Source organism: Bison bison, unplaced genomic scaffold (assembly GCF_000754665.1).
Source record: "Bison bison bison isolate TAMUID 2011002044 unplaced genomic scaffold, Bison_UMD1.0 scf7180017864383, whole genome shotgun sequence".
NCBI lineage: Eukaryota > Metazoa > Chordata > Mammalia > Artiodactyla > Bovidae > Bison > Bison bison.
The window spans coordinates 4,059,635-4,086,287 of record NW_011494955.1 but is presented as its reverse complement, the minus strand read 5'-3'; the positions used below and the strand labels follow the sequence as shown (position 1 = coordinate 4,086,287).

The 26,653-nt window shown below is 37.7% G+C and overlaps 1 protein-coding gene across 6 annotated transcripts in view; it reads right to left on the bottom strand.

Moving 5' to 3' along the window:
• The window catches only part of LARP4 (La ribonucleoprotein domain family, member 4), a 69,692-nt gene that overhangs the window by 39,132 nt on the left and 3,907 nt on the right, over positions 1 to 26,653 (bottom strand). For 3 of the 6 annotated variants that reach the window (XM_010857807.1, XM_010857809.1, XM_010857812.1), the window contains exons 2-4: positions 8,226 to 8,373; positions 7,070 to 7,222; positions 3,107 to 3,182 (exon numbers count right to left, since the gene is read on the bottom strand). In XM_010857807.1, coding sequence (XP_010856109.1) covers positions 3,107 to 3,182; positions 7,070 to 7,222; positions 8,226 to 8,373 — 377 coding nt within the window. Of the gene's footprint in view, positions 1 to 3,106; positions 3,183 to 7,069; positions 7,223 to 8,225; positions 8,374 to 18,663; positions 18,713 to 26,653 lie in introns of all 6 variants that reach the window. The other 3 variants (XM_010857810.1, XM_010857811.1, XM_010857808.1) reach the window with 2 other exon arrangements.

The following is a 26,653-nucleotide window of genomic DNA, read 5'->3' as shown; positions in this document are numbered from 1 at the left end:
TTTTCACTTTCCCCCCATCTATTTGCCATGAAGAGATTAAGACCTAATACCTAATATGTTCATGACTAAATCTAGTATGTCTCAGTGGCAAGTTTGCTGAGCTATAAATCTTAAATGCCCAGCCAGTTTGTACTGTTTCATAGTTCTGAGTAGCATGTGGCAGATCATGATAAGCTACAGCTCATGTTGCAACAACTAAAAAAGCTTGGGTAGATTACCAAAAAGTCATGTTTTTGGTGATAAGGAGAGCTGTGGAAGCTACAGGGACAAAATGAAATTCCAAGAAGATGATGTTTCTTTTCCGAGGGTATGTGCAGATCCTGGACCAGAAGGAAACTAGCAGGGCTCTATCTCAGGCATTTGCACAGGGTTAGGGTTAGGAGCCTCCAACACACAGCTAATTTTCCTCCATATGACATTTATTGAGTTCTAAGGAGGAAATGGGAGGCTGGGAGCCAGGCTGAAAAAGCAGAGTAGAATCTTTATGGTCCTGTGGCAGTCCCAGTGGAAGAAGGAACCTTGCATCAAACCTAAGATAGGTCTTCTTGATAAGACATCTGCCAAATTTTGAAGCTGTACAAAATAAGAGGCTAAAGAGCTCATCTCAAACCTCTGAACAATGGAACTAAATCTCTCTTGGTGTTTCAGGACTCTTATCAGTCCTGAAACAGAAAACTGCGTTTCCAAATCAAAAGCCTAAGAGGGTCATGACAAAAGAACAGAGATAAATCAGAGGTAGATCGAGTTGATTTAAAATGGCTGTTCAGCCCTGACTCAGCTCAATTCCTGACTAGATTAAAGAAATCAATCTGCTACTGCCAACCAGAAGAAAGCTCAAACCTTGTCTAGAGAGAAAAATTATGGCACTTGCAGCTTCTAGTTTCTTTTTATATGGTGTGGCCAGCATATGTAGTGTCCAAATTATAATCAAAATGCGTAAGACATGCAAAAAGTAAGAAGTTATGAATAGAGAATTAAGAGGAAAAAAAAATCAAGAAATATAGGCAAACAAACAAATGATCCAGTTAGTAGGCAAAGATTTTAAAATAACTACGGTAAGTATGTTACACAAAATGAATTGCATCACAGGCGCAAATGACTAGAGAAAAGCCACAGGTCTTTTATAGAACTAGGGCCCTATACTAGACTACCAAGGCAAAGAATAAAAAGGAGAAGAAAAGGGAGATATTCAAGATGAATCAATTAAACCCAAGTCAATATGTATTCTACATAAAGAAATAAACAAGTCTAACAAAATCCAGGTTGCTAGCTTAAAAAACTGGTTTACTAGTCCTCCTCTGAAAAACAGAAGACATTACATTGCAAGCATATCCAACTTCTATCTCTTCTGGAAGGGGAAGTTCTACGAATTGAAATTTTATACATCTAAGCTATAAATATACCTACATAATTCTGAATTCTTATCTGTAAACAAGACATCTTAAAATGTTTGCCTTTTCTAAGAAATAATTGGTAATATAAATTCTATACCCTTATAAATAAAAAAAAAAATTCCATACCCGTCTTATCAAACAATCTTATTAAAAAAAGAACTCCATGATCAAACGTTGTAAGAGCAAACTACTACAACTATAATTAAGAGATAACTTAAGAACCCTAAAAATGAATATGATTATAGGAAAAATATCCAACTGAAATTTCATTATTTTTTCTACTGAGAATAGATCCTTTACATATTCGATTGGAGACTACATCTTTAAATCTAGTTAAGAAATATACTGCAGAATGATACCAAAATACATTACCAAAGGAAATTAAAAAACCCATTTTCCATTCTATTAGGTTGGTGCAAAAGTAACTGTGGTTTTACACTGTTGAACTCCGCCATTTGATACTGGAACACATTCTTAAATGTGGTTATGTTATACATCATTTTAATGCATGTTTCTTGCTAATGACTTTTTATTTGCTGTGTATTTTAGATTTATTTTAGACTATGGAAATGATGTTAGACAAAATGCAAACTCGAGAGATTTTCTTGGGTTCAAAATGGGTTGTAAAGCAGTGGAGACAACTCGCAACATCAACAACACATTTGGCCTAGGAACTGCCAATGAACGTACAGTACAATGGTGGTTCACAAAGTTTGGCAATGAAGAAGAGAGCCTTGAAGACAAGGAGGGCAATGGCTGGCCATCTGAAGTTGACAATGACCAACTGACAGCAATCATCGAAGCTGATCCTCTTACAACTACACAAGAAAGTTGCCAAAGAACTCAACATTGACCATTCTACAGCCATTCAGCACTTGAAGCAAATTGGATAGGTGAAAAACCTCAGTAAGTGGGTGCCTCGTGAGCTGACCAAAAATCAAAATAATCGTCATTTCGAAGGGTCATCTTCTCTTAGTGTAGACAACAATGAATTATTTCTCGATCAGATTGCAACATGTGATGAAAAGTGGATTTTATATGACAACTGGCGATCACCAGCTCAGTGGCTGGACCAAAAAGCAGCACCAAACTTGCACTAAAAAAGTCATGATCACTGTTTCATTGTCTGCTGCCAGTCTGATCCACTACAGCTTTCTGAACCCCAGTGAAACCATTACATCTGAGAAATATGCTCAGTAAATCTATGAGATGAACCAAAACTGCAAAATTCCTGCAGCCAGCACTAGTCAACAGAAAGGGCCCAATTCTTTTCCACAACACCTGACTGCACATTGCACAACCAACCCTTAAAAAGTTGAACGAAATGGGCTACAAAGTTTTGCCTCATCCACCACGTTCACCTGATTCTCGCCAACTCACTACCACTTCTTCAAGCATCTAGACAACTTTTTGCAGCGAAAATGCTTCTACAACCAGCAGGAAGCAGAAGATGCTTTCCAAGAGTTTGTCAAATACTGAAGCACAAATTTTTACACTACAGGACTAAATAAACTTAATTCTCGTTGGCAAAAATGTGTTGACTGTAATGGGTCCTATTTTGATTAATAAACATGTGTTTGAGTCTTGCTATAATGATTTAAAATTCATGGTCTGAAACCAATTATATTTGTACCAGTCTAATATTTCATTGGTATTTTACATAATCAAACAATTCAAAAGAAGAGAATGTTAATTAAAAAATGATAGTGTACCGTGAGAAACAGAATTCTAATTGTTTCTTTAAACACTCTTTTAGTTCTTCTGTAGAAATTGCTGAGTTGCTTTCCCCTGATGGTAGAAAACAAGAGAGAAAAAGTTAACACCTAATTACCACAGGTAGTAAACTCTACATATTGTTTTAAGAATAAGCCACGAAGTATGCACAAATTAAAATCACCAGAAAACTTTTTTTTTTTACTTTTTTAGAATTCAGCTACACATGGTCTAATAAATACTTTCAACTTATCTATTCTTGTTTGTTTAGACAGATTTCATTTCAGTTTTAAAATTATATATTTTATCAAGCAACTAACAAATTAACAAATCAGCAGTAATACTAAAAGCACCTGAATACCACTTTGTAAAACACAGTCGTCAATACTTAAAACATGTGATAACTACTTATTCCTTTAATGAAAACTCAAAGTACTAAGTAATAGTAATCTAAATTTGAAGACAGGAACTACACAAAATGGGATATATATATATATGGCTCCACATTTGTATTACTGGTAGTAAACCTGATGTCAGTCACACTCCTTAAATTTCTCTCTCTCAACAGACTTGTGGTACCCAAGGTGTATGTGTGTGGGGAAGGGAGATGGATTGGGAGTTTGGGGTTAGTAGATGCAATCTATTATATAAAGAATGGATAAACACGGTCTTACTGTACAGCACAAGGAATTATATTCAATATTCTCTGATAAAACATAATGGAAAAGAATATAAAAAAGAACATATATATATATGTATGTATTTTGCTGTACAGCAGAAATTAGTTAACACTGTAAAACAACTATACTTTAAGGAAAAAAAAAAACCTACTTCTATCTTTTTATATTCTTTTCATTGCTTAATTTTAGAGCACTGTATCTTCCTAGGAATATTGAAAGCATTCAAATGTCCAAAGGATTGGACCAACTCTCTAACAGCCCTCTATGCTTTCTATTATTTAAACCCAGAACATGACTTTTCAGGACTAAAGCCTGGAAAACCATCAGTTCTTATTAGATTCTTACACAAAACACCACCTGCTAAAATCATATGCTATGTCCTCTTCTTTAAAAGCACTAATGATTAAGTAGGCTAATTTCCTTTAAATACACAGATAATAGGATATATGTAAATGTACATTTTGTGCATGATTTTACCACTACTTTGTCTTATATGTAAGACTCAAAATGTTATTAGATACTAATTTCATTAAAAATAAAAAGCATTCTATTTCTACGTAGTATATGCAAATCTTCTAACACAAAATTCATCCACCAAAATGCTTAAGCTTTCAATATCATTATAGCAAACCTTTAAAAATTCAACTGGTTGCCACTTCATTTAAACCAACTCTATGTTCAAAATGTAGCCAGTAGTTAAGTATTTTACAACATGAGGGAGTAAAACCTAGTCAATCTTTCATTATTATATGGAAATACCATCCCATTTCACTTGAGGAATCAACTTTCAAGCTGGCTGACCTGAGAAATCTAATTCAGGTATTTATAACAAACTGAGGACAAAGTTTGAGTCAAGTTATAGACCTTGACTAATGTTCAGTTCTGTTCAGTCGCTCAGTCGTGTCCAACTCTTTGTGACTCCATGGACTGCAGCATACCAGGCCTCCCTGTCCATCACCAACTCCCAGAGCCTCCTCAAACTCATGTCCACTGAGTCAGTGATGCCATCCAACCATCGCATCCTCTGTAGTCCCCTTCTCCTCCTGCCTTCAATCTTTCCCAGCATCAGGGTCTTTTCAGATGAGTCAGTTCTTCGCATCAGGTGACCAAAGTATTGGAGTTTCAGCTAAAGCATCAGTCCTTCCAATGAATATTCAGGACTGATCTCCTTTAGGATGAACTGGTTGGATCTCCTTGCAGTCCAAGGGACTCTCAAGAGTCTTCTCCAACACCACAGTTCAAAAGCATCAATTCTTCGGTGCTCAGCTTTCTTCACAGTCCAACTCTCACATCCATACATGACTACTGGAAAAACCATGGCTTTGACTAGATGGACCTTTGTTGGCAAAGTAATGTCTCTGCTTTTGAATATGCTGTCTAGGTTGGTCATAACTTTTCTTCCAAGGAGCAAACGTCTTTTAATTTCATGGCTGCAGTCACCACCTGCAGTGATTCTGGAGCCCAGAAAAATAAAGTCTGTCACTGTTTCCACTGTTCACCCATCTATTTGCCATGAAGTGATGGAACCAGATGCCATGATCTTAGTTTTCTGAATGTTGAGTTTTAAGCCAACTTTTTCACTCTCCACTTTCACTTTCATCAAGAGGCTCTTTAGATCTTCACTTTCTGCCATAAGGGTGGTGTCATCTGCATATCTGAGGTTATTGATAGTTCTCCTGGCAATCTTAATTCCAGCTTGTGCTTCCTCCAGTCCAGCATTTCTCATGATGTACTCTGCTTATTAACATATAATTTAAGTAAGCAGAGTAACAATATACAGCCTTGACGTACTCCTTTCCCGATTTGGAACCAGTCTGTTGTTCCATGTCCAGTTCTAACTGTTGCTTCTTGACCTGCATACAGGTTTCTCAGGAGGCAGGTCAGGTGGTCTGGTATTCCCATCTCTTCAAGAATTTTCCACAGTTTGTTGTGATCCACACAGTGCTTTGGCATAGTCAATAAAGCAGAAGTAGATGTTTTTCTGGAACTCTATTGCTTTTTTGATGATCCAGCAGATGTTGGCAATTTGATCTCTGGTTCCTCTGCCTTTTCTAAATCCAGCTTGAACATCTGGAATTTCATGGTTCATGTACTGTTGAAGCCTGGCTTGGAGAATTTTGAGCATTACTTTGCTAGAGTGTGAGATGAGTGCAATTGTGGGATAGTTCGAGCATTCTTTGGCATTTCCTTTCTTTGGAATTGGAATGAAAACTGACCTTTTCCAGTCCTGTGGCCAGTGCTGAGTTTTCCAAATTTGCTGACTAATGTTAGCAAAAGTAAAGGAAATCAGTCCTGAATATTCATTGGAAGGACTGATGCTGAAGTTGAAGCTCCAATATTTTGTCCACCTAATGTGAAGAACTGACTCATCTGAAAAGACCCTGATGCTGGGAAAGATTGAAGGCAGGTGGAGAAGGGGACAACAGAGGATGAGATGGTTGGACGGCATACTGACTCAAAGGACATGAGTTTGAGCAGGCTCCAGGAGTTAGTGATGGACAGAGAAGCCTGGTGTGCTGCAGTCCATGGGGTAGCAAAGAGTTGGACATGACTGAGCAACTGAACTAAATGTCAGCAACTAAGCAGTGATGGAAATGCCTACTCCCTATTTCACTTATTTTCCAAAGAGACTGTTTGGAAATTAGAGAAACAAAGGTAGGTAATCAGGGTCTATGGTCTATTTTTAGTTTCCTTTAAATTTCATCCATTTTAAATCCAAGCAACTGCTAACCTATGCCAACAAATGAATGTGGAGGGGGGAAAAAAACGACTATCTCACAAATTGAACTACAACAGAACTATGATTTAACACAACCCTTTTCTCAAAATTAATCCCATACACATACACAAACAACACACATATATAATCTCAAAATTAATCCCATTTAAAATGCATTTCTCCTTGACAAAAGTGATGGGAAAATTGACAGAGCTTGCGCTGACAAGTTCTGTCAAGTCCCACTAGCAGACCAAGGAACTTGGACTCTCTGAAAGACTAATTTAGGTCTCTTTTAACTATGTTGACTGTTTTTCTCCTTTCATTGTTAACTTCACACTTTCTTTTAATAAGATCTTTAAAATAAACATATTTTTAAAATTACAGTATTCATATTTGACCATTTTACTTGTAAAAATTGCTTAATATCCCATTAATATAAACTTCTTTTGAAATAATAAAATAGACTGATCAATGCTACTATTTACTAGAATAATGACAGACTGGAAGAGGGAAAAGACTAGCACACTGCACTCTTATTTTACCAATAAAATCATAAAGTTTACCAGAAACATCATATATTTGATAATTCAGATCTTCTGGCCCCAAAATCATTCCATCAGTTGATTCTTCAATGCCTGTAATATTTCTTGTGGTTTCACAAGATGAATACATTACTTCATATTCCTTACACATATCATCTGCAAGTTCTCTATTACCTGTATTAAAAAAAACATACTGAAAGTAAATAGTAATTCTTTAAAATCCTATCTTTAGGTACTCTGGGCACTTGTCTTCTATAACAAGATCTCAAATAATTCTATCAACTGGGAAAATGTCCATATGGTTTTAAGTAAGAACTGTCTTTGACAGGACGTAAGCTTGACCATTACAAATAAGCTAAAATGATTAACAACTGGAGCTTCCCTGGTGGTCCAGTGGTTAATACTCCGCACTCCCAATGCAGGGGGCCCAGGTTCAATCCCTGGTCAGCGAACTAGATCCCACATGCTGAAACTAAAGATCCCGTATGTGGCAAATAAGACCCAGTGCAGCCAAATAAAGTAAAATTTAAAAAAAAAAAAAAAAAAAGGATTAAAAATAGCTTAAGGACTTCCCTGGTGGTCCAGTGGTTAAGAATCTGCCTGCCAATGCAGGGGACATGGGTTCGATCCCTGGTCCAGAAAGATCCCACAGGGGATCCCACATCCCACTTGCCTTAATTACTGAAACCTGCACACTCTAGAGCCCACATGCAGCCAAATAAATAAATAAACTTAAAAAAAATTGCCCAAACTTACACAGTACTATGTATATGACAGCTTCACATATATTATTTACTTAATTCTCAGAAAATCCAATGCCAAACCATTATTGCCAATGTTTTACAGATGAAGGCAACAGGCATGGAAAGGTTAAATCATCTGCCCAAGATCAAATAGTGAGTAAACAGCACTGTCAATGACGGTACATCAAAACTAATTTAAAAATACCATATTATACATGGGTTAAAAACTGAACCCAAAGATACAGCTGCTCTCTGAAATTAATGACAATCTATTCATACTGGATATAAATGAGAATGGTATACAAACTACATGTTAAACATTTATAAATATATCTTATCAAATAATCAAAGGACGTACCCCAAAGTTCTATAAACTGGTTGGTCAAATGTTTAACCAAACTGTGATGCATTCTGATGAAATGTTTAGGGCTTACCCTCAGGAAGAGACCCTGATGTAGCTGCTGTTTCATGCCAAGAGCTTTCAGTTCCATGAGCTACTGGCGTAGCATCAGTATTTCCCGGAGGTATTTCTTGCCATACTTTGGCATTAGGATTTAAACCAGTTCCTTTAGATGTCACCTGCTAAATAATCATAGGATTCATTTGTAAATTTTAAAAGTTAGTGAATTAAAATTACAAATTTAGATTAAATAAACAATATTTTAAAGTTTTTGGCTCAACTTGAACTATAAACCTTTTAAGCAGATGAACTTGAAATGTTTATATATAAAATTTAGCTACCTATACAATAAATAAAAACATCTCCATAAAATACTATTAATATAGATACACTGCTTTACCCCAACCTACTTGCAAATATTATAGTTAAAACTATGCACCATTATCTTGGCCATTTGTGTTATCAAGAGCAATTTTTCAGAGTAAATTTTTATTGCCATCTAACTTGTGACAGAGACCTTCAAGTCTGAATGATTCTGTAAGTGGAAACTTTTTTCCAAGTCAAAACCAGCATTCTGCCTGACATTAGAATGCATTATTCCATCTGTCCCTTAAGTGTATATTCTTAATGTCTAAAACAATTATTTAACATATTACCACCTAAAGTGATCATTTGCATACATCACCTAATCTCTCTCTCTCTCTCTCTCTCACACACACACACAAAGTAGAAATGGATCATGGGGTGAGGGGTGAGAGACAAGAGTATTCAAGAGGTGGAAGGAGAGGAAGCAGGATGTACAAATACATTTTTCTCATCACATTCAATCAAACAACAGGGCTGATCCTTCTCAAGTACACTAATGATCCTCCATAGAATTCACTCCTTTTTCAGAAAGTTACTTTTTGTCTTCTCAACTGCAGGCCCCTCTCGTGGATGGCAAGTACCAGAAGGTACAGCAAGGAAGCTTTATGACCTGCAGATACTGGGGATTTGATTTTCATAAAAAAATAATTGGCACACACTGAGCCATTTATCAGGACATTGTCATAAATTCTGTCTACTTAGAGTTCTTACAACTGACCTTGACTCATGCGATTTAGGTAGAGGCGTGAAACAGCCTGTAAGTATCACCAACACCAAAATATAACCAACCAAAGCAGAACTCTGGATAGAAGAATTGAAGAGCCTTAGAAAGAGTTGCTGAGAAGACTCAACTTCTGACAGGCCTAACTGTACTTCCTGTAATTATGTACCATGAAATTCCCCTGCACCCTTGAATCTAATAAACTGATTTTTTACTTTGAGTGAGTTTCCATACTTTGCAACTAACATGGCTAACATAACTTGAATGTATGAACCAATGAAACATCGTTTAATTATACTCCACAGCTTGCACATTTCTTTGGATTCCTTTCACGTATCAACTGAAATCCAATCTGGAAAAAAGGAGAATGCCCAGACACAATGCCCTTTTCCATGTCAAGGTTCATTTGCATCTTGGGAACAGGGCTGGGCCTTGAATTAGTGGACATTATTTTACCACTGACGCTGTTTAGAACTGTATATAAGCATCTGGCTTTTAGTCAATTTTATTATTATTTAAAAATTCTCTACAGACAATACACCCTCTTCCTGCATTCACAAGGGCAGTAGCCTCTCACCACTTAGCCTTTGGAGCAGAAGGGACTGAATGTGATTTGGGAATTTTAAGTATAGCTTAATTTCTGACTGATGGCAGAAAAGAACCGTGAAGAGTTTGTGACAGCCTAGCCTTCCTACCATGGGAACAACATTTAATTTCGTGTTAAGCATTTTGACAGAAGAAAATTTATTTATTAATACATACTTGCCTCCTCTCCTTTTACTCAATTCTGAAAATACCAATTATGTCCCTACCCTCCAAAATGGCAAATAATAAAGGCTATGGTTCTCAGAAAAATCAAACTCTTAAATCTTGATAAACACAATGAAAGAGTAAAAAATTCATTTCATGAATAAAACCTGTACATGAAAAACATACAGTAGAGAAGCCATGTATCCACTAGAAATACCCTTAACTAATAGAACGGCTGCGGCTTTAGTAAAGCAAAACAGGTAACAACTATAGACAACCACATGCAAGAGCTGAGGCTCTAGAATCACATATGCAAAACCCACCTCTAACATTAACAATCGTGTGATTGTGGGGAAATTTCTTAACTCAATTTTCTCAACTATAAATTGAGGTAAGAATTCCCTATTTTAGAGACTTCCCTGGTGGTCCAATGGTTAAGAATCCACCATGCAATGTAAGGGGACAGGGGTTCAATCCCTGATGGGGGAACTGGAATCCCACACGCCGTGGGGCAACTAAGCCTCGGGCCACAACTTGAGAGCCCACAAGCCGCAACTAGAGTCTGAGCGATGCAGTGAAAGACCTTGCGAGGCGCAGCTAAGACCCAATGCAGCCAAACAAACAAAGAGGCCCAAGGTGGTCTGCTTAAAAAAAAAGAATTCCTTATTTTAAGAACTAAATATTAACAATGAAAAGCAATTGATACGTATAAATACTCCATATTCTTTTTTACGAAGCATGTTTGTTTTGAATAAAAGTAATTTGGCTGTCTTACCCTCAAAAGAATACTTTGCAAACACTAATGCATTAATCAAAATAACTGTGAGGTATGTTCAAAGTTAACTATTTACATAAATGTAAATTTATGTCACAGAAAATTAGCTTTAAAGAAGCAAATACAAATCACAAGGAGAATGGCTGATTACAGAATAACACAAAACTGCAACAAACAACAACAAAAAACTGAAAATAAAGACTAGGAAAATAAAATTCTAAAAAAACCTCACAAATGCACACAAATAGGAAAATAAAGTACCATTTTATGCTTATTAGATTAGCAAAGCACTTAAAAATAATTCCTACCTTGGCATAAAATTTTCAAACTCATTATTACACTGAAGACTATAAAATGGTGCAACTTGGCTTCCCACATTCTAGTATTATTTATAAGAGCCAAGAAATGTAAATAACTCAAAGTCAAACAAAGGAGCAAAACAGGAAATTAAAACACACTCGCTAGATAAAGTGAGTTACACAACCACTCAAAGTTATAAAGAGGGAATCCCCTGGCAGTCTAGTGGTTAGGACTTGGCACGTTTCGTTCACCGCCAGGGCCCAGGTTCAATCCCTGGTCAGGAAACTGACATTCCCCAAGCCATGTGGACAAGTCAAAAAAAACCCACAGAGCTTTCCTGGTGGTTCAGTGGTAAAGAATCTGCCTGCCAAGGCAGGAGACACAGGTTTGACTCCTGATCTGGGAAGATCCCACGCTGAGGAGCAACTAAGCCCAAGGGCCACGACTACTGAGCCTGTGCTCTCGAGCACGGGAGCCCGCAAGTACTGAGCCCACAAGCCCTGAGGCCAGTGCTCTGCAACACGACAAGCGCTGCAATGCGAGCCGGGGCCCTGCAGCTAGAGACTACAACAAGACAAGCACTGCAATGCAAAGCAAGCCGGGGCCCTGCAGCTAGAGACTAGCTTCCTCTCACCACAACCAGAGTCTGTGCAGCAGTGAAAACTCAAGAACAGTCAAAAATAAATAAAATAAATAATAAATAAATAAAAAAGAAACACCTCAACAAAGCTGTAAAGATACACTACCACATTTATTAAATCTAAAGGGGGGTATTAATACATCACAAAAAATTGCTATCTATTAAACCATGACACGTCAAATATTGTATTGATAAATTGTGAAAAATATCAAAATGGAAAGTGATTTCACACAATGGAAGAGAAAAAACATCTCCACCACAGTAACAAAAGCAAACATGTTAAGCAATTCTCTGAGCTAGGTGCTATACTGAACACATCTATGAACTCACTGACTTCTTAAGACAATCCGTAAGTACTGATATTTCCCTCTTACATGTTATCCTATCATATGAGAAATAACATATCCAACTAAAGAAATACAGAGATTAAGTATGCAGTCCGTATTAACCTACAATGATTACAAGTCACAGATTATTACAATTGTAAAAAATCACATAAACATGTGGACATGGGCTAGGAGGAAATACGATCTGCTACAAAAACTAGGTCAGGGGTATTTTTCCTTCATAAAGCATTTCATTAATAAATCATTCACAGGACTTCTCTGGTGGTTAAGGCTTTGCGCTCCTAGTGCAGCGGCCTGAGTTTAATCCGTGGTTGGGGAGCTAGATTCTACATGCCACAACTAAAGACCCCACATGCTGCAGTGAGGATCAAAGATCCCAAGTGCCTCAACTAAGACCTGGAGCAAATAAATAATAAATTAAAAAAAAAATCAAAGCATTCACTAAAATGTTGCCTTGTTGATGTCTGACAGCAAACAACAAAATTCTGTAAAGCAATTATTCTTCAATTAAAAAATAATTTTAAAAAAATGTTGCCTTAAGTCTAAGTCATAAAAAATATGAAACTAAAAAAGATTTATTACATCCATTAAGGATTTTTCAAATCAGAGCATAAATGTCAGTTGGGAATTCCCTGCTAGTGCATTATCATCAAAGATAATTTTGTGCCCTTTGTGCCTGCATGTATGTAACATATACTCAATGTTTATTTAAATTTCTATAAGTTTTGACCAACTATCTTTGATCATCATTCTTTTTTTGCATTTCAGACGTTTCTTCTGGATCATTTTCCTTCTTCCCCAAGAACATCATTCAGAACTTTTTTTTTTTTAGTAAACTCTCCAGTTGTGGTTTCTCAAAAAATACCTTTATTTCTATCTTCTACTTTTGCTGTATACAGAAATCTCTCTAGGCACATAATTCCTCTTCTGCACATTAAAGACTAGGGATCGAACCCAGGGCCGCTGTATTGGGAGCATGGAGTCTTAGCCACTGCCCCACTGCCTTCTGTTTTGCACTAATGACGGATTAGAATTCAGTCACTAGTCTAGCTGTCATTCCTAATCTCTCTTTCAACTCTGGTGCTTAACCCTTGTCAATGGTGTTTTGCAATCATAAGCCTAAGTGTGGAATTCTTTATTATTCTACTTGGAGTTCACTGAACTCTTTGAAATCTGATGCATCTTTCATCAATTCTGCACAATATTCAGTCATTTACCTCTTCAAATTTGCTCTCCACCAACTTCTCTATTACTTCCTCTGGAATGCCGATAAAATATTCTATACCTTCTAATCCTGTATCCCACCTCTCTTTGTATCAATCTTTCTTTCTTATTTCCTACATCTTTGTCTTCCTGAGAGATTATATTCTGAGCAATTTGAGATCTTTCTGCCAGTTCATCAATTCTCTCTTCAGCTGATTCTAAAATGCATTCAACTTGTACAGTAAGTCTCTAAGTTCCTTCTACATTTTCATTTCAGAAGTTCCTTTTGGTTCTTTCCTCAAATCTATCCGATCAATGTTTTGTTTTCTGACCATCCTTTCAGTGTGTGTGTGCACTCAGCTGCTCAATTGTGTCCAATTCTTTGCAATCCCATGAACTGCAGCTATCTCCTCTGTCCACAGAATTTTGCAGACAAGAATGATGGAGTGGGTGGCCATCTTCTCCTCCAATCCTTTCAGTACCTTCCTTCTTTTTCTGGCCATCCCACCACAACCAGATTGAACCCGGGCCTGTTGCAGTGAAAGCTCAGAGTCCTAATCACTGGACCACCAGGGAATTTCCAGTAGCTTCCTTCTTTTAAACATTCTAATTATATAGTCTGTATCTGATCATTCCAGTACGTGTAATATCCAAAATCAAAGGGTTTGAGTTTCTGCTGAGATCTGTTTTTTTTAATGCTAAACCATGTTCATTATGACATGTGTTTTATGATTTTGTTCCGCACACTCGTTTTCCTTGAAACTTTATTCGTGGGAATTTTAAAGGTTGTTTAAAATGTGCTCTTCAGGAGAGGATTTGTTTTCTTTCTGTTGGATGACCACACAGTAAGACTATCAATCTGGTATCACATAAATTGTTCTTTAAAATCTATCTATCTGGCTGTGCTGGGTCTTAGTTGTGCCAAGTGGAAGCTAGTCACCTGACCAGGGATCAAACCCAGGGCCCCTGCATTGGGATCATGGATTCTTAGCCACTGGACCACGGGGGGACTTCCCATGACTTAAAGTTTTCAATATGGGTTTTTGGAGAACAACAAGTAGTGGGAATTTCAGCCCCACCTTGCATCAAAGAGGATTTGTGGTTAATATAAGACCCCTCTTTCCACCAAGCCAGAGCCAAGACTAAAGCTGACCAGTTTTCTTTTTCTCTGATAAAGCTTGTTTTTTCCCTTAGGGTGCTGTGTGTTTCAGTGAAAGATCCTGTGTGGCGCAGGTAAGACCCAATGCAGCCAAACAAACTGGAAATAGCAACCCACTCCAGTATTCTTGCCCGGAGAAGTCCACAGACGAGCCTGGTGGGCTACAGTCCATGGGGTTGCAGAGTCAGACAGAACTGAGCACACACATCAGCATAACACAACCATGCCTGCAGGCTTGGGGTAGACGGGGTCAGATATAATTAAGTTTGAAGTTTCAGAGCTTCCCAGGTGGCGCTAGTGGTAAAGAATCCATTTGCCAATGCAAGAGACTTGGGTTCATTCCCTAGTCCAGGAAGGTCCCACAAGCCAAGGGGCAACTAAACCCATGTCCCACAACTACTGAGCCCATGGTCTAGAGCCTACAAGCCGCAACTACCAAAGCCACTGCGATGAGAAGCCCTGGCACCACAGCGAGTAACAGGCCCCATTCACCGCAACTAGAAAAAGCCTGTGTACAGCAACCAAGACTCAGAACAGCCAAAAATAAATCTTAAAAAAAAAAAAAAACAGAGAGAAGAAGAAAGTACTAATATTGGTACTTTACAGCTAAATTGAAGAGGAATTCCAACAATTAAAAGTCAACTATGGTATAACAGACAAAAATTAACTTTACTCTGCCACCTAGTAATTATGCAGTCACTGATCTCAGCTTTCTTGTTTTAAAAAATGTAATGGCTGCGCTACCAAAACTCCTTATAGTTTTTGCAAACCTTGGACACCAAACTTTGTCTTGGTCACTACTTCTCTTTCCCTCTTGTTATTTGTACATACTTCTAATTTGTTACCACTGTAATAGTTTATTAAGTGTTTTTTACAACAAGGCAGTGGGCTCAATCAAAAAAGGTAGAAGCTGGGTCATCCTCTACTATTTCAGCTATTAAAATAAACCAGGCTGAGAGCAGACCTTCAACTGTCTATTTGAATGGAATAGTAAAGACACAGGTGCAAAAAAAAGAAATTAATGTTTAGACACTGTATTTACCCTTCTGAAGTGACAGAAAATCAGAGTTGATACAATCTTCCTTTTTCTCATATGCCTGTTTAAAATAGAAGCCTTTTATTGGAGTGCTTCTTGGCTTATGATTTCACGTCTGACAAAGGCTTTCACAATAAACGTCAAAACCAATAACAAATGTCAAACCTAGCAAGGGAGCAAAAGGATCTTTGAAGTAGCACCAAATATAAATAACCCAAGCAACATCTTAGCCTAGAGATGTTAATTGACAGCTGTTTCATATCATAATTAGCTCAGGGAAAAGAACAATGAATTTCTTTACAGTACCACCAGCTAGCCCCAACAGGACAGGTACACAGATAATTTTTAAAAACCTCTATGGAGGGCTTCCCTGGTGGCTCAGTGGTAAACAATCCGCCCACCAATGCAGGAGACATTGGTTCGATCCCTGATCTGGGAATATCCCACGTGTCACAGAGCAACTAGGCCTATGTGCCACAGCTACTGAGCCTGTAGAGGCACAACTACTGAGCCCACATGCCACAGCTACTGAAGTCTGAGTGCCCTAGAGTCTGTGCTCTGCAACAGGAGGAGCCACCGCAAGGAGAAGCAAATGCACCACAACTAGAGAAAAGCCCGCGCAGCAACAAAGGTCCAGCACAGCCATAAATAAATAATAAATAAACAAAAACTGTATTAAAAATAATTCCATGAAACCTTCCTGACAGTTAAGACTGAATACTTCTTCCACAGCAAGCAGTATAGGTTCAATCTCTGGCCCAGGAACTAAGATAAATCTCTAATTCCCTGGTAGTCCAGTAGTTGGAACTCTGTGCTTCCCCTGCAAGGGGCACAGGTTCAATGCCTAGTCAGGGAACTGGGATCTCACCAGTTGAATGGTGTGGCAAAAATATCAAAAACAAACAAAATACACCTCTAGGTAGCAATTTCATTTTTATTTTTCTTTAGGTAGCAATTTTAGAAAGCAAGTCATCTTTACATTTGCCCCTATGCATAATGCGAACAGTGCATGCTTATTAGTATTCAGAATCCACTCTGGATAAATTAGACAGCAAAGTAAATAAAAGGTAGTGTCACTGTCATTGGAAAGGCTGAAAAATTAGATGCAAAGGTAATCTCACTCAATGTTGCTGAAGTGGCTTGATGAGGAAATCACTATCCATGCCACCACCAAGTGGTAAATGCCAAAAGTCAAATCCATTACAACTTTTATTATTACCAATACCAATGTTACTTCTCCATCAGGAACTCAACCTTGCAACTATTAACTCTACTTAAAGCTGCCCACCTCTACTGCCACTCCTGACTACAAAATGGAAGTTAAGAATAGAACCCTCATTTCCCTGCACTATATATTTTTTCAAGTAGAAGACACCTGTAGGTGTGGTCTGACTAGCAGCTCTTAGTAACATGCCTGCATCCATCTAGGTATAAGGGAATCCTGGAATTTGAGTTTTGACTAGTACATTCACTGGAGAGGCCTAACTCATTATGTAGGCCTTTCTGCAAATATGGAAAGCTATTCAAGAACTGGGAGACCCCAAATATGACAGAGAGATTAAGACTAATATTTAACATATAAGATATTAATATATTGTCCCATATATACTTATTTATAAATAAATACACAATATTGGGGAACTATGATTTTAAAAACTTACCTTTTACTTACTGATGAGATGTACTAGTTCATTAAGCATTTAATAATCACTCAAAATAATTAACTAGATGCCTTTCAGCAATATACTACCCATAAATCTGATGTTTCCCTTGCTAATGGTGCCAAGAATAACCAAAGTGTGAGGTCTATGGCATATAGATGGCAGTACACCTGGGCATATTTATATTTTTCACCAGCCTAGTTTAACAGTACACTCAAAAAGCCATTAATGTACACAAGAAGACATATATAAGAATGTATATTGCAACACTGATCCCATTAGTGAAAGACTGAAAACCACCTAAATGGTGGTTTTCTAGACAAATGGTTAAATAAAACGCAATATATTTCATAACACAGAATACTATAAGAAAAAATTCAAGTTGCAAAACAATAAGCATTTTTAAATTTATATTAACAAACACATAAAATCATTGTACAGATAAGCATATTAGTATGTAAAAACAGAAAAGGTCTGGAAGGTCACTATTAACTGCAAACTAGTAAAAGATCTGCCAAACACGGAAGGTGTACTAAAATAAGCGGGAATAATCATCACAAAATGTGAATTTTAGGGAACTCCCTGGTGGTCCACTGGTTAGGCCTGTGTGCTTCCACTGCAGAAGTGCAAGTTTGATCCTGGTTGGGGATCCTGCATGCCATGCATCACAGTTTAAAAAAATATATATCTGCAACACCTATGTAAAGCATTCTGTCAATACTGATGTGAAAAACTTTTAAAACATTCACCATATGAGCTACCACAGTAAATGTTAGTCTAAGAGCTTCACACACAAGAATGTTCTTTATAGAATTACTCAACATAAAGAAAATTTGGAAACTGACAATGTCCATCAAAAAAACAAGTTGATGTGTCTTTCTATAACAAATAATCTTTAAAATGACACAATAATGAATCTGACAAATCAGTTAAACAAGAACAAAGACTTATTTTTCCATTTAAATTCTAGATAACCACACCTTTGACTCATCTTTTGACTAAGGTTTAACAAAGAACTCCATAAAAATCCTTATCTCTCCCACAGAACTAGAAATAAGCCTGTGAGGCTACACAGTTATATAAAACATCTATTAAAGGATGTAAATTATCTAATTGCATGCTGAAACTATCTGCCAACATACATATATGCAGCACATAAGCACACACATACTCACAAACCACCACAAAATATTCAAACTGTCAGTTTGTAAAACTAACAGATCAACACCTCTATTTCTAAGCAATATATGTCATTACTGAATAAGCCAAAAGCAGTCTTCATCACTGACCCATCTTATGCTAGTTCCTATCCAGGGAAAGATACAAATGAAAAGAAAAAGGGAAACATCAATTTCTTGGCAAAATGATACCCTCTGGTCAGAAGAAAGCAGTTTTAAGGTAATAGAACCAAGAGTTAGGGAAAAAATCACCATAAATATGGCAAAACCATCTCTGTGGTCATACACAGATCTGACCACATATGTTTGGTCAAAACATAGATTTGTTTTACTTACCTATTTACTATCAGAAACAGAAATCCCATGCCACTTAACCCTACAAATGCTGAAAAACAGAAATAAAGTAAATAGAATGATTAAACTTATTTGCCTCATGGCAGATCAATCACCTAGGTTTAATTTTTACATCTCCAGTATTGAGAGGACCACAAAACTACAAGTACATTTAAAAAAAAGAGAATTCCAGCAGTTACAAGTCTGTGCTTCCACAGCTAGGCGGATGGGTTCAATCGCTAGTCAGGGAACTAAGATCCTACAAGCTGCACAGGTGACCAAAAAAAAAAAAAAGACAAAACAAACACCTGTCATTTCATCCAGCATGAACTTCAAAGTCCTATTAGAATAAGCTTAGGGCATTTTATAAAAAATAAAAATGAAAACTGGGAAATTTTCACCCTTCTCACAAGGAAGGATAGTTAGCCTTTATGAAACACTGAATTCATCTTCATAACAACTACATTAAATTTTATCATCTACATTTTGCAGATACAGAAAAACTTTACCTAAATGTAAGGGAGGCCTGGCGTGCTGCAATTCATGGGGTCGCAAAGAGTTGGACACGACTGAGCAACTGATCTGACCTGATCTGAATCCACCCAGGGTTATATAGCTAATAAAGACAGAGCCAGAATGTGAACCTAGGCTGTCCGGAGAGTGCCACTACACCAAGGTGGCTCTTAGCCTCTATACTACAGTGCCTCAGAGAAAACTTTAAGACAAACAGTTACACTAATCAAGGAATACTGCACATCTCCTTACCAAGTCAAACAGTCCCTGGCCCAAAGGCAAGTTAAGAGTGGGTAACAATACAGAAGAAATGGATACAGAAAAAGAGCTACCAGATTAAGAACTAGAGTACTCAGGGCAGAAGTCAATTGAGCTCTGCAATGATCTGTATCTTAGGGCCATGGAATAACTAACTTCCAGTTTGAAAAAAAAGAAAAATGGTAGTCTGCGCAATAAAATTTACCCCTTATAACAAAGCACTTATTCTAACTTGAATTATTTCGTCTGCAAGCTCCACCATGGCAGTGACCTCATCTATGGTTTACTCTTCTCTAGCACCCTGAACAGGAGATCAACAATAAAATTTATATGCTACATGCGAGTTTCTTAAACTGTAGTGCTTGTAAGAATCATCTAGGGATCTTGAGAAAAAGGAAGATTCTGATTCAGCAGTTCAGAGATAGGACAGAGAGTTTGTATTCTAACAAGTCCTGGGTAAAGAAGTTTGCTGAGGCTCACACTTTGAACAGCAAGGGAACTGGACCACCCTAAGTCATGTGCCAAGTTGTCAAAAATCAGGATTCACTTATTCCACACCCAGAAGAAAACCTTAAGTTTATTCATCAACAAAGCTATAACTGCTGGTCCTCCACTATCAGAGGAAAAGATAAGTTCCCTAAATTCTCACTACTTTAGTCAGATGACAGATGATGATTGCTTTAAAAAAAAAAAAAAAAGAGGCTGCCACAGATTACCCGCTTAATTTTTGGAGTCATGGATTGCTCTAATATATAATCAAACAGACTACCTAAAGAAAGTTCTACTGAGGTTAATGTACCACTTTATTGTTAAAGATTAGGAACCCAATTGATAGGTATTTAGCATTTAAATAATCATCAAAATAAAGAAGGCAATGCCAAAGAATGTTCAAACTACCACACAATTGCACTCATCTCACATGCTAGGAAAGTAACGCTCAAAATTCTCCAAGCGAGGCTTTAACAGTATGTAAACCAAAAACTTCCAGATGTTCAAGCTGGATTTAGGAAAGGCAGAGAAACGAAAGATCAAATTGCCAACATCCTCTGGATCATAGAAAAAGCAAGAGAATTCCAGAAAAACATCTACTTCTGCTTCAATGACTACGCTAAAGCCTTTGATTGTGTGGATCACATAAACTGTGGAAAATTCTTCAAGAGATGGGAATACTAGACCACCTTACCTGCCTCCTGAGAAACCTGTATGCAGGTCACGAAGCAACAGTCAGACCCAGACATGGAACAGTGGACTGGTTCCACAGTAGGAAAGGAGTACGTCAATGCTGTACACTGTCACTCTGCTTATATAACTCACATGCAGAGTACATCATGAGAAATGCTGGACTGGATGAAGCACAAGCTGGAATCAAGACTGCTAGGAGAAACACCAATAACCTCAGATAGGCAGATGACACTACTCTTATGGCAGACAGCAAAAAGGAACTAAAGAGCCTCTTGATGAAAGAGAAAGAGGAGAGTGAAAAAGCTGGCTTAAAACTCAACATTCAAAAAATGAAGATCATGGCATCACTTCTTGGCAAATAGATGGGGAAACAATGGAAACAATGACAGACTTTATTTTCTTGGACTCCAAAATCACTGCAGATGGTGACTGAAGCCATGAAATTAAAAGACGCTTACTCCTTGGAAGAAAAGCTATGACCAACCTACACAGCATATTAAATAAAGCAGACACATTACTTTGCCAACAAAGGTCCCTCTAGTCAAAGCTATGGGTTTTCCAGTAGTCATATATGGATGTGAGAGTTGGACTATAAAGAAGGCTGAGTGCCAAAGAACTGATGCCTTTGAACTGTGATGCTGGAGAAGACTCTTGAGAGTCCCTTGGACTGCAAGGAGATCAAACCTGTCAATCCTAAAGGAAATCAATCCTGAATATTCATTGGAAGGACTGATGCTGAAGCTGAAACTCCAATACTTTGGCTACCTGATGTGAAGAGCTGACTCACTAGAAAAGACCCTGATGCTGGGAAAGATCGAAGGCAGGAGAAAGCAGAGATGACAGAAGACAAGATGATTGGATGGCATCACCAACTCAATGGACATGAGTTTGAGCAAACTCCAGGAGATGGCGAAGGACAGGGAAGCCTGGCGTGCTGCAGTCCATGTGTTTGCAAAGAGTCAGACACAACTGAGCAACTGAACCACAACAAAATACCAAGTCATTTTACTTCAAATTGGTCATCTTATAAAGCCAACAGCTAATTATACAAATGAGCTCAAAAAACCCTCAAAATTCAAATATCAAAATAATCCTTTTCAAAAAAGGATAACTTTTAATCTCTAGTGTGTACAGTCAAGTCAGCAAACCATCTGTTATGGAAACCGAAATGAGACTTATCTTTCATAAGTAATATGTGAAAGAAAACTCACAAATTTATTGTGTACCAGACACTCAGTGCTTTACTTTGACTGTCAATCCTCTTAACAACTCTTTGAGATAGAGAATAAGTACGATATTATCTCATACTTTAACATTATCGTGAATTTACAGATAAGGAAACTGAGAAGCATGTGTTAAACAACGTGTACAAGGTCACACTAGAAAGCTGTCTAACTTGAGCAGGCAGCCTGGCCCCAGAATCCATGTTCTTAACCATTCTTTTATGCACTCTTTCATGTAACTGTATCTTATCATTATTACTCAGTCACTGCCCTCCTATTTTTTTCCTTCCTCCAACTCAAAAGAATAGAATAACCCTATTTCCCTTAGCTAGCTCAACTGTAATTCTCAATGCCTTCAACAACAAACTCTTTGATACCAACCTAGTACACTATCTTGGCTTTTTAATGATATGGGAGAAAAAACTTGCCAACAAGCACACAGTGAGCCTCTAATCTCTTCTGAAAAAAATTATCATACAAACCAGGACATTTTTGAGAATAAAATGGGACAGCTGTTCCAGAAAACAGGTGTACACTATGACTGTTCAGGTCAAAACGGGAGGTATGGCCAATTTTACTTGTTTTGTAGTTTGTAGCATCCAGTGGTATGAAGATATTGCCCAAATCTACACTACATAAACCCTGGATTACTTCTGACTTTTCCGTCCTGACACAGAAAATACTCTTCTCTTTCCTCAATAATACATAAACCAAACAAAACTTAATTTCACATCCTTGGCTCTCTGCCTATGCTCATACCATACTCCTAGTAATATTCATCTAAAGTATTCCTCTGTCTTTAATTTAGACCCAGTCATGATTATATATATAGAGAGAGAGAGAGAGAGAGAGAGATTTTCTAAGCTAAAAATTGGTTCAAATGTCTTGACAAGGCAATAGACCAGACAGGAAGCGTGAGTATGTGATATTCCAATTTCTTTTCCTTACATTTACTTACACTTACACATTAGAAGGGTTTCCCTGATGGTTCAGATAGTAAATAATCTGCCCACAGTGCAGGAGACCTGAGTTCAATCCCTGGGTCAGGAAGATCCCCTGGAGAAGGGAATGGCAACCCAATCCAGTATTCTTGCCTGGAGAATTCCATGGACAGAGGAGCCTGGTGGGCTGCAGTCCACGGGGTCACAAAGAGTTGGACACGACTGAGCGACTAACACACTATACACTGGAAAAAAAATTTTTTTCCCCAAAAGAGCAAATATAAAGTGTCTATTTGCACTTTATCAACTGTATTTATTTAAATATTGCCATAAATATTGCCATAAATATTCTTTAAATAAATGAGTCTGTATTTTAGCAGACTGCAGTCTTCATCCTCATTTTAAAGTTTTCTTTGCCCAATTAATAGTATAACCAAAGTATAAAAACTTTAAGGTAATTAACTGCTTTGCCTTACCAAGAATCAGAGAAAATTAGTAACAAGCCTAGGATTACATAGAACTCAAAGATATATGTCTCTCTCTCTCTTTTTTTAATATAAAAATATTTATTTTAATTGGAGGCTAATTACAAGATTATAGTGGTTTTGCCATACATTGACATGAATCCGCCACAGGTGTACATGTGTTCCCTATCCTAAATTCCCCTCCCACCTCCCTCCCCATCCCATCCCTCTGGGTCATCGCAGTGCACCAGCCCCAAGCATCCTGTATCATGCATTGAACCTGGACTGGCAATACGTTTCACATATGATATTATACATGTTTCAATGCCATTCTCCCAAACCATCCCACCCTCACCCTCTCCCACAGAGTCCAAAAGACTGTTCTATACATGTGTCTCTTTTGCTGTCTTGCATACAGGGTTATTGTTACCATCTTTCTAAATTCCATATATATGCGTTAGTATATTGGTGTTTTTCTTTCTGGCTTACTTCACTCTGTATAATAGGCTCCAGTTTTATCCACCTCATTAGAACTGATTCAAATGTATTCTTTTTAATGGCTGAGTAATACTCCATTAAATCAGTGCTATCACACAGTAGTTTTTGCAATAAACAGTGCTACTATCACATAGTTTTAATAAATTTCCCAAAAATATCAAATATATGAAAGTAAAAATTTCAGTCATTTGGAAGGCCATATCCTGGACAATTTACATAATGACACACTTGCTGTGATGATCAAATGATAATGTCTGTCAAGACTTTACCTAGACTGTATTGCAAACAAGGTTTACTGTATCACATAAACACCATTGCTGCTGCTGCTGCTGCTAAGTCACGTCAGTCGTGTCTGACTCTGTGCGACCCCACAGACCCCAGCCCAGCAGGCTCCCCCATCCCTGGGATTCTCCAGGCAAGAACACTGGAGTGGGTTGCCATTTCCTTCTCCAATGCATGAAAGTGTAAAATGAAAGTGAAGCCGCTCAGTCGTGTCCAACCCTCAGCGACCCCATGGACTGCAGCCTTCCAGGCTCCTCCATCCATAGGATTTTCCAGGCAAGAGTACTGGAGTGGGGTGCCATTGCCTTCTCCATAAACACCATTAACACAACCTAAATAGCAGAAGAATCACTCTCAAACTACAGGTAGGAAGTTGCTCAAAAAAAGTTGTCACTTGCCTCAGGTCATAGCTAACATTTGATCCCAGGATTCCAAACCAAAACCCTTACAAAAAATCATAGTGCAAAAGTTTACAACAGAAACTGGAAACCTCCCTCAAGAATGAACTTTAAAGAAAACACAATTTAAGCAAAACGCAGAATATAGGAATGATAAATTAAAATGCTATAAGCACTATCAGAGCTAGAGTCATTTTTCATTTCACTTAAGAATACTCGAAGTGGAAATTAAAAAATCTTTTTTAAGACTTCACAATGACAGCTCCATTAGTTTCTCCATTTCCTCTACTTTCTGCTCCTCTGAAATACAGTCACAGACCCCATCTCTAACCACAGGGTCAAAATCTTTTTTTTTAAGCTCCTAGGTATGACGCAGTGATAAAGAATCTGCCTGTCAATGCAGGAGACGCAGGTTCGATCCCTGGGTCAGAATGATCCTCTGGAGGAGGAAATGGCAACCCACTCCAGTATTCCTGCCTGAAGAATTCCACAGACAAGAGGAACCTAGCAGGGTACAGTCCATGGTGTTGCAAAGAGTCAGACACAACGGGCACAACAGACACAACTGCAATTGAGCACACGCGCACACATGCAAAGACCAAAATTATAGATGTGAAACATTCATGTCTAGTACTCAGGATCATTTCCATCAGCTGGAAAGTAATATGGAGCAGAGAGACAGGCTGAACAAATCCAACCAGATAGAAAATAGCTGAATACCAATATTTCTCATTTCTAGTTTTTCACATGTAATTTGAGGCATCTAGAGGCACTTCTACATCTTTATATTCACTTCTGAGCATGCTATTCCACTTTTCACACTATGAAAACAGAAAATAATTTCTACTTCATTTTCAATCCGTTACATCTGAACATATTCCTTTGAAAATGTCTATCCATTTAAAAATTCTGCATCCAGAATTTTCCAATAAATATTCCAAAATCAAATTGTTCAAAAACTTCTCAGCCATTTACTTATTTATTACTTCCTGGCAATCAGTTCACAATTTGTGTAGACATTTTCTTTTTTTCAGTCATTTTTGAAAAAGCATTTTCAGTCGGTGATATGTAAGAACTTTTTATAAATACAAACATATTTAAGCTAACAGGGAAAAACTGAGTACTGCACTGAGGGCAAAAGACACAAAACTATTCATAATTACTGTAATATAAAATATCAATTTTTATTATTAAGGCAAACATGTCACTTATTTCAGATTCTAAGGCTAATCTAAAACTTAAAATGTTATCACCTAAAAAAGCAGAAAAATTTACAAGTCCGATAAGTTATTTTTAAAAATGTGAAAGGGACATCCCCTGGTGGTCCAGTGGTTAAGAATCTCCCTGCCAATATAGGGGACACAGGCTCGACCCCTGTGCAGAAGATTCCACGTGCTGCGGAGCAACTAAGCCGGTGCGCCACAACTACTGAGCCTGTGAGAGCTGCAGCCCGTGCTCGACAGGAGAAAACACCACAATGAAAGTCCATGCACCGCAACCAGAAAGTAGCCCCCACTCATCACAACTACAGAAAGCCTGCACAGCAATGAAGATCCAGAAATAAATAAATAAAATGCTTTTTAAAATTGTGTAAGATCTGGGGGAAGGGAGAACAGGGATTTACTGCTTAATGTGTACAGAGTTTCAGTCTTGCAAGATGAAGCTTCTGGATAGGGATGGTGGTAGTGGTTGCACAACAATGTAAATATTTGAACTGTATATTAAAAATGGCGAAGATGATACATTTTATGTGTACTTTCCATAATTAAAATTATTTTTTAAAAATTATGTGAGAGTATTAAACATCCTTGAGTATTCATTTTTCGGGAAAAACTCAGAGACAGAAATCCAATTAAAACACTGTCAAACAACTAGAGCATACATAATTGGCTGGAAATATTGGAGGGGGGAAATGATCTGAAAAGTGAGTAAAACGTTAGCAAACCATAAAAATATGAAAATAACTGCCAAGTGTCTCCTCAGTGCTCAAAAATTAAATAACTCAATAATCACCAGAAGAACACTGCACTTTGCCATTTCAAACTTTTGGAATTTTTGTAACCAAGTATTTTGGTGCGCTGGAGAAAGCAATGGCACCCCACTCCAGTACTCTTGCCTGGAAAATCCCATGGATGGAGGAGCCTGGTGGGCTACAGTCCATGGGGTCGCTAAGAGTCGGACACGACTGAGAGACTTCACTTTCACTTTTCACTTTCATGCATTGGAGAAGGAAA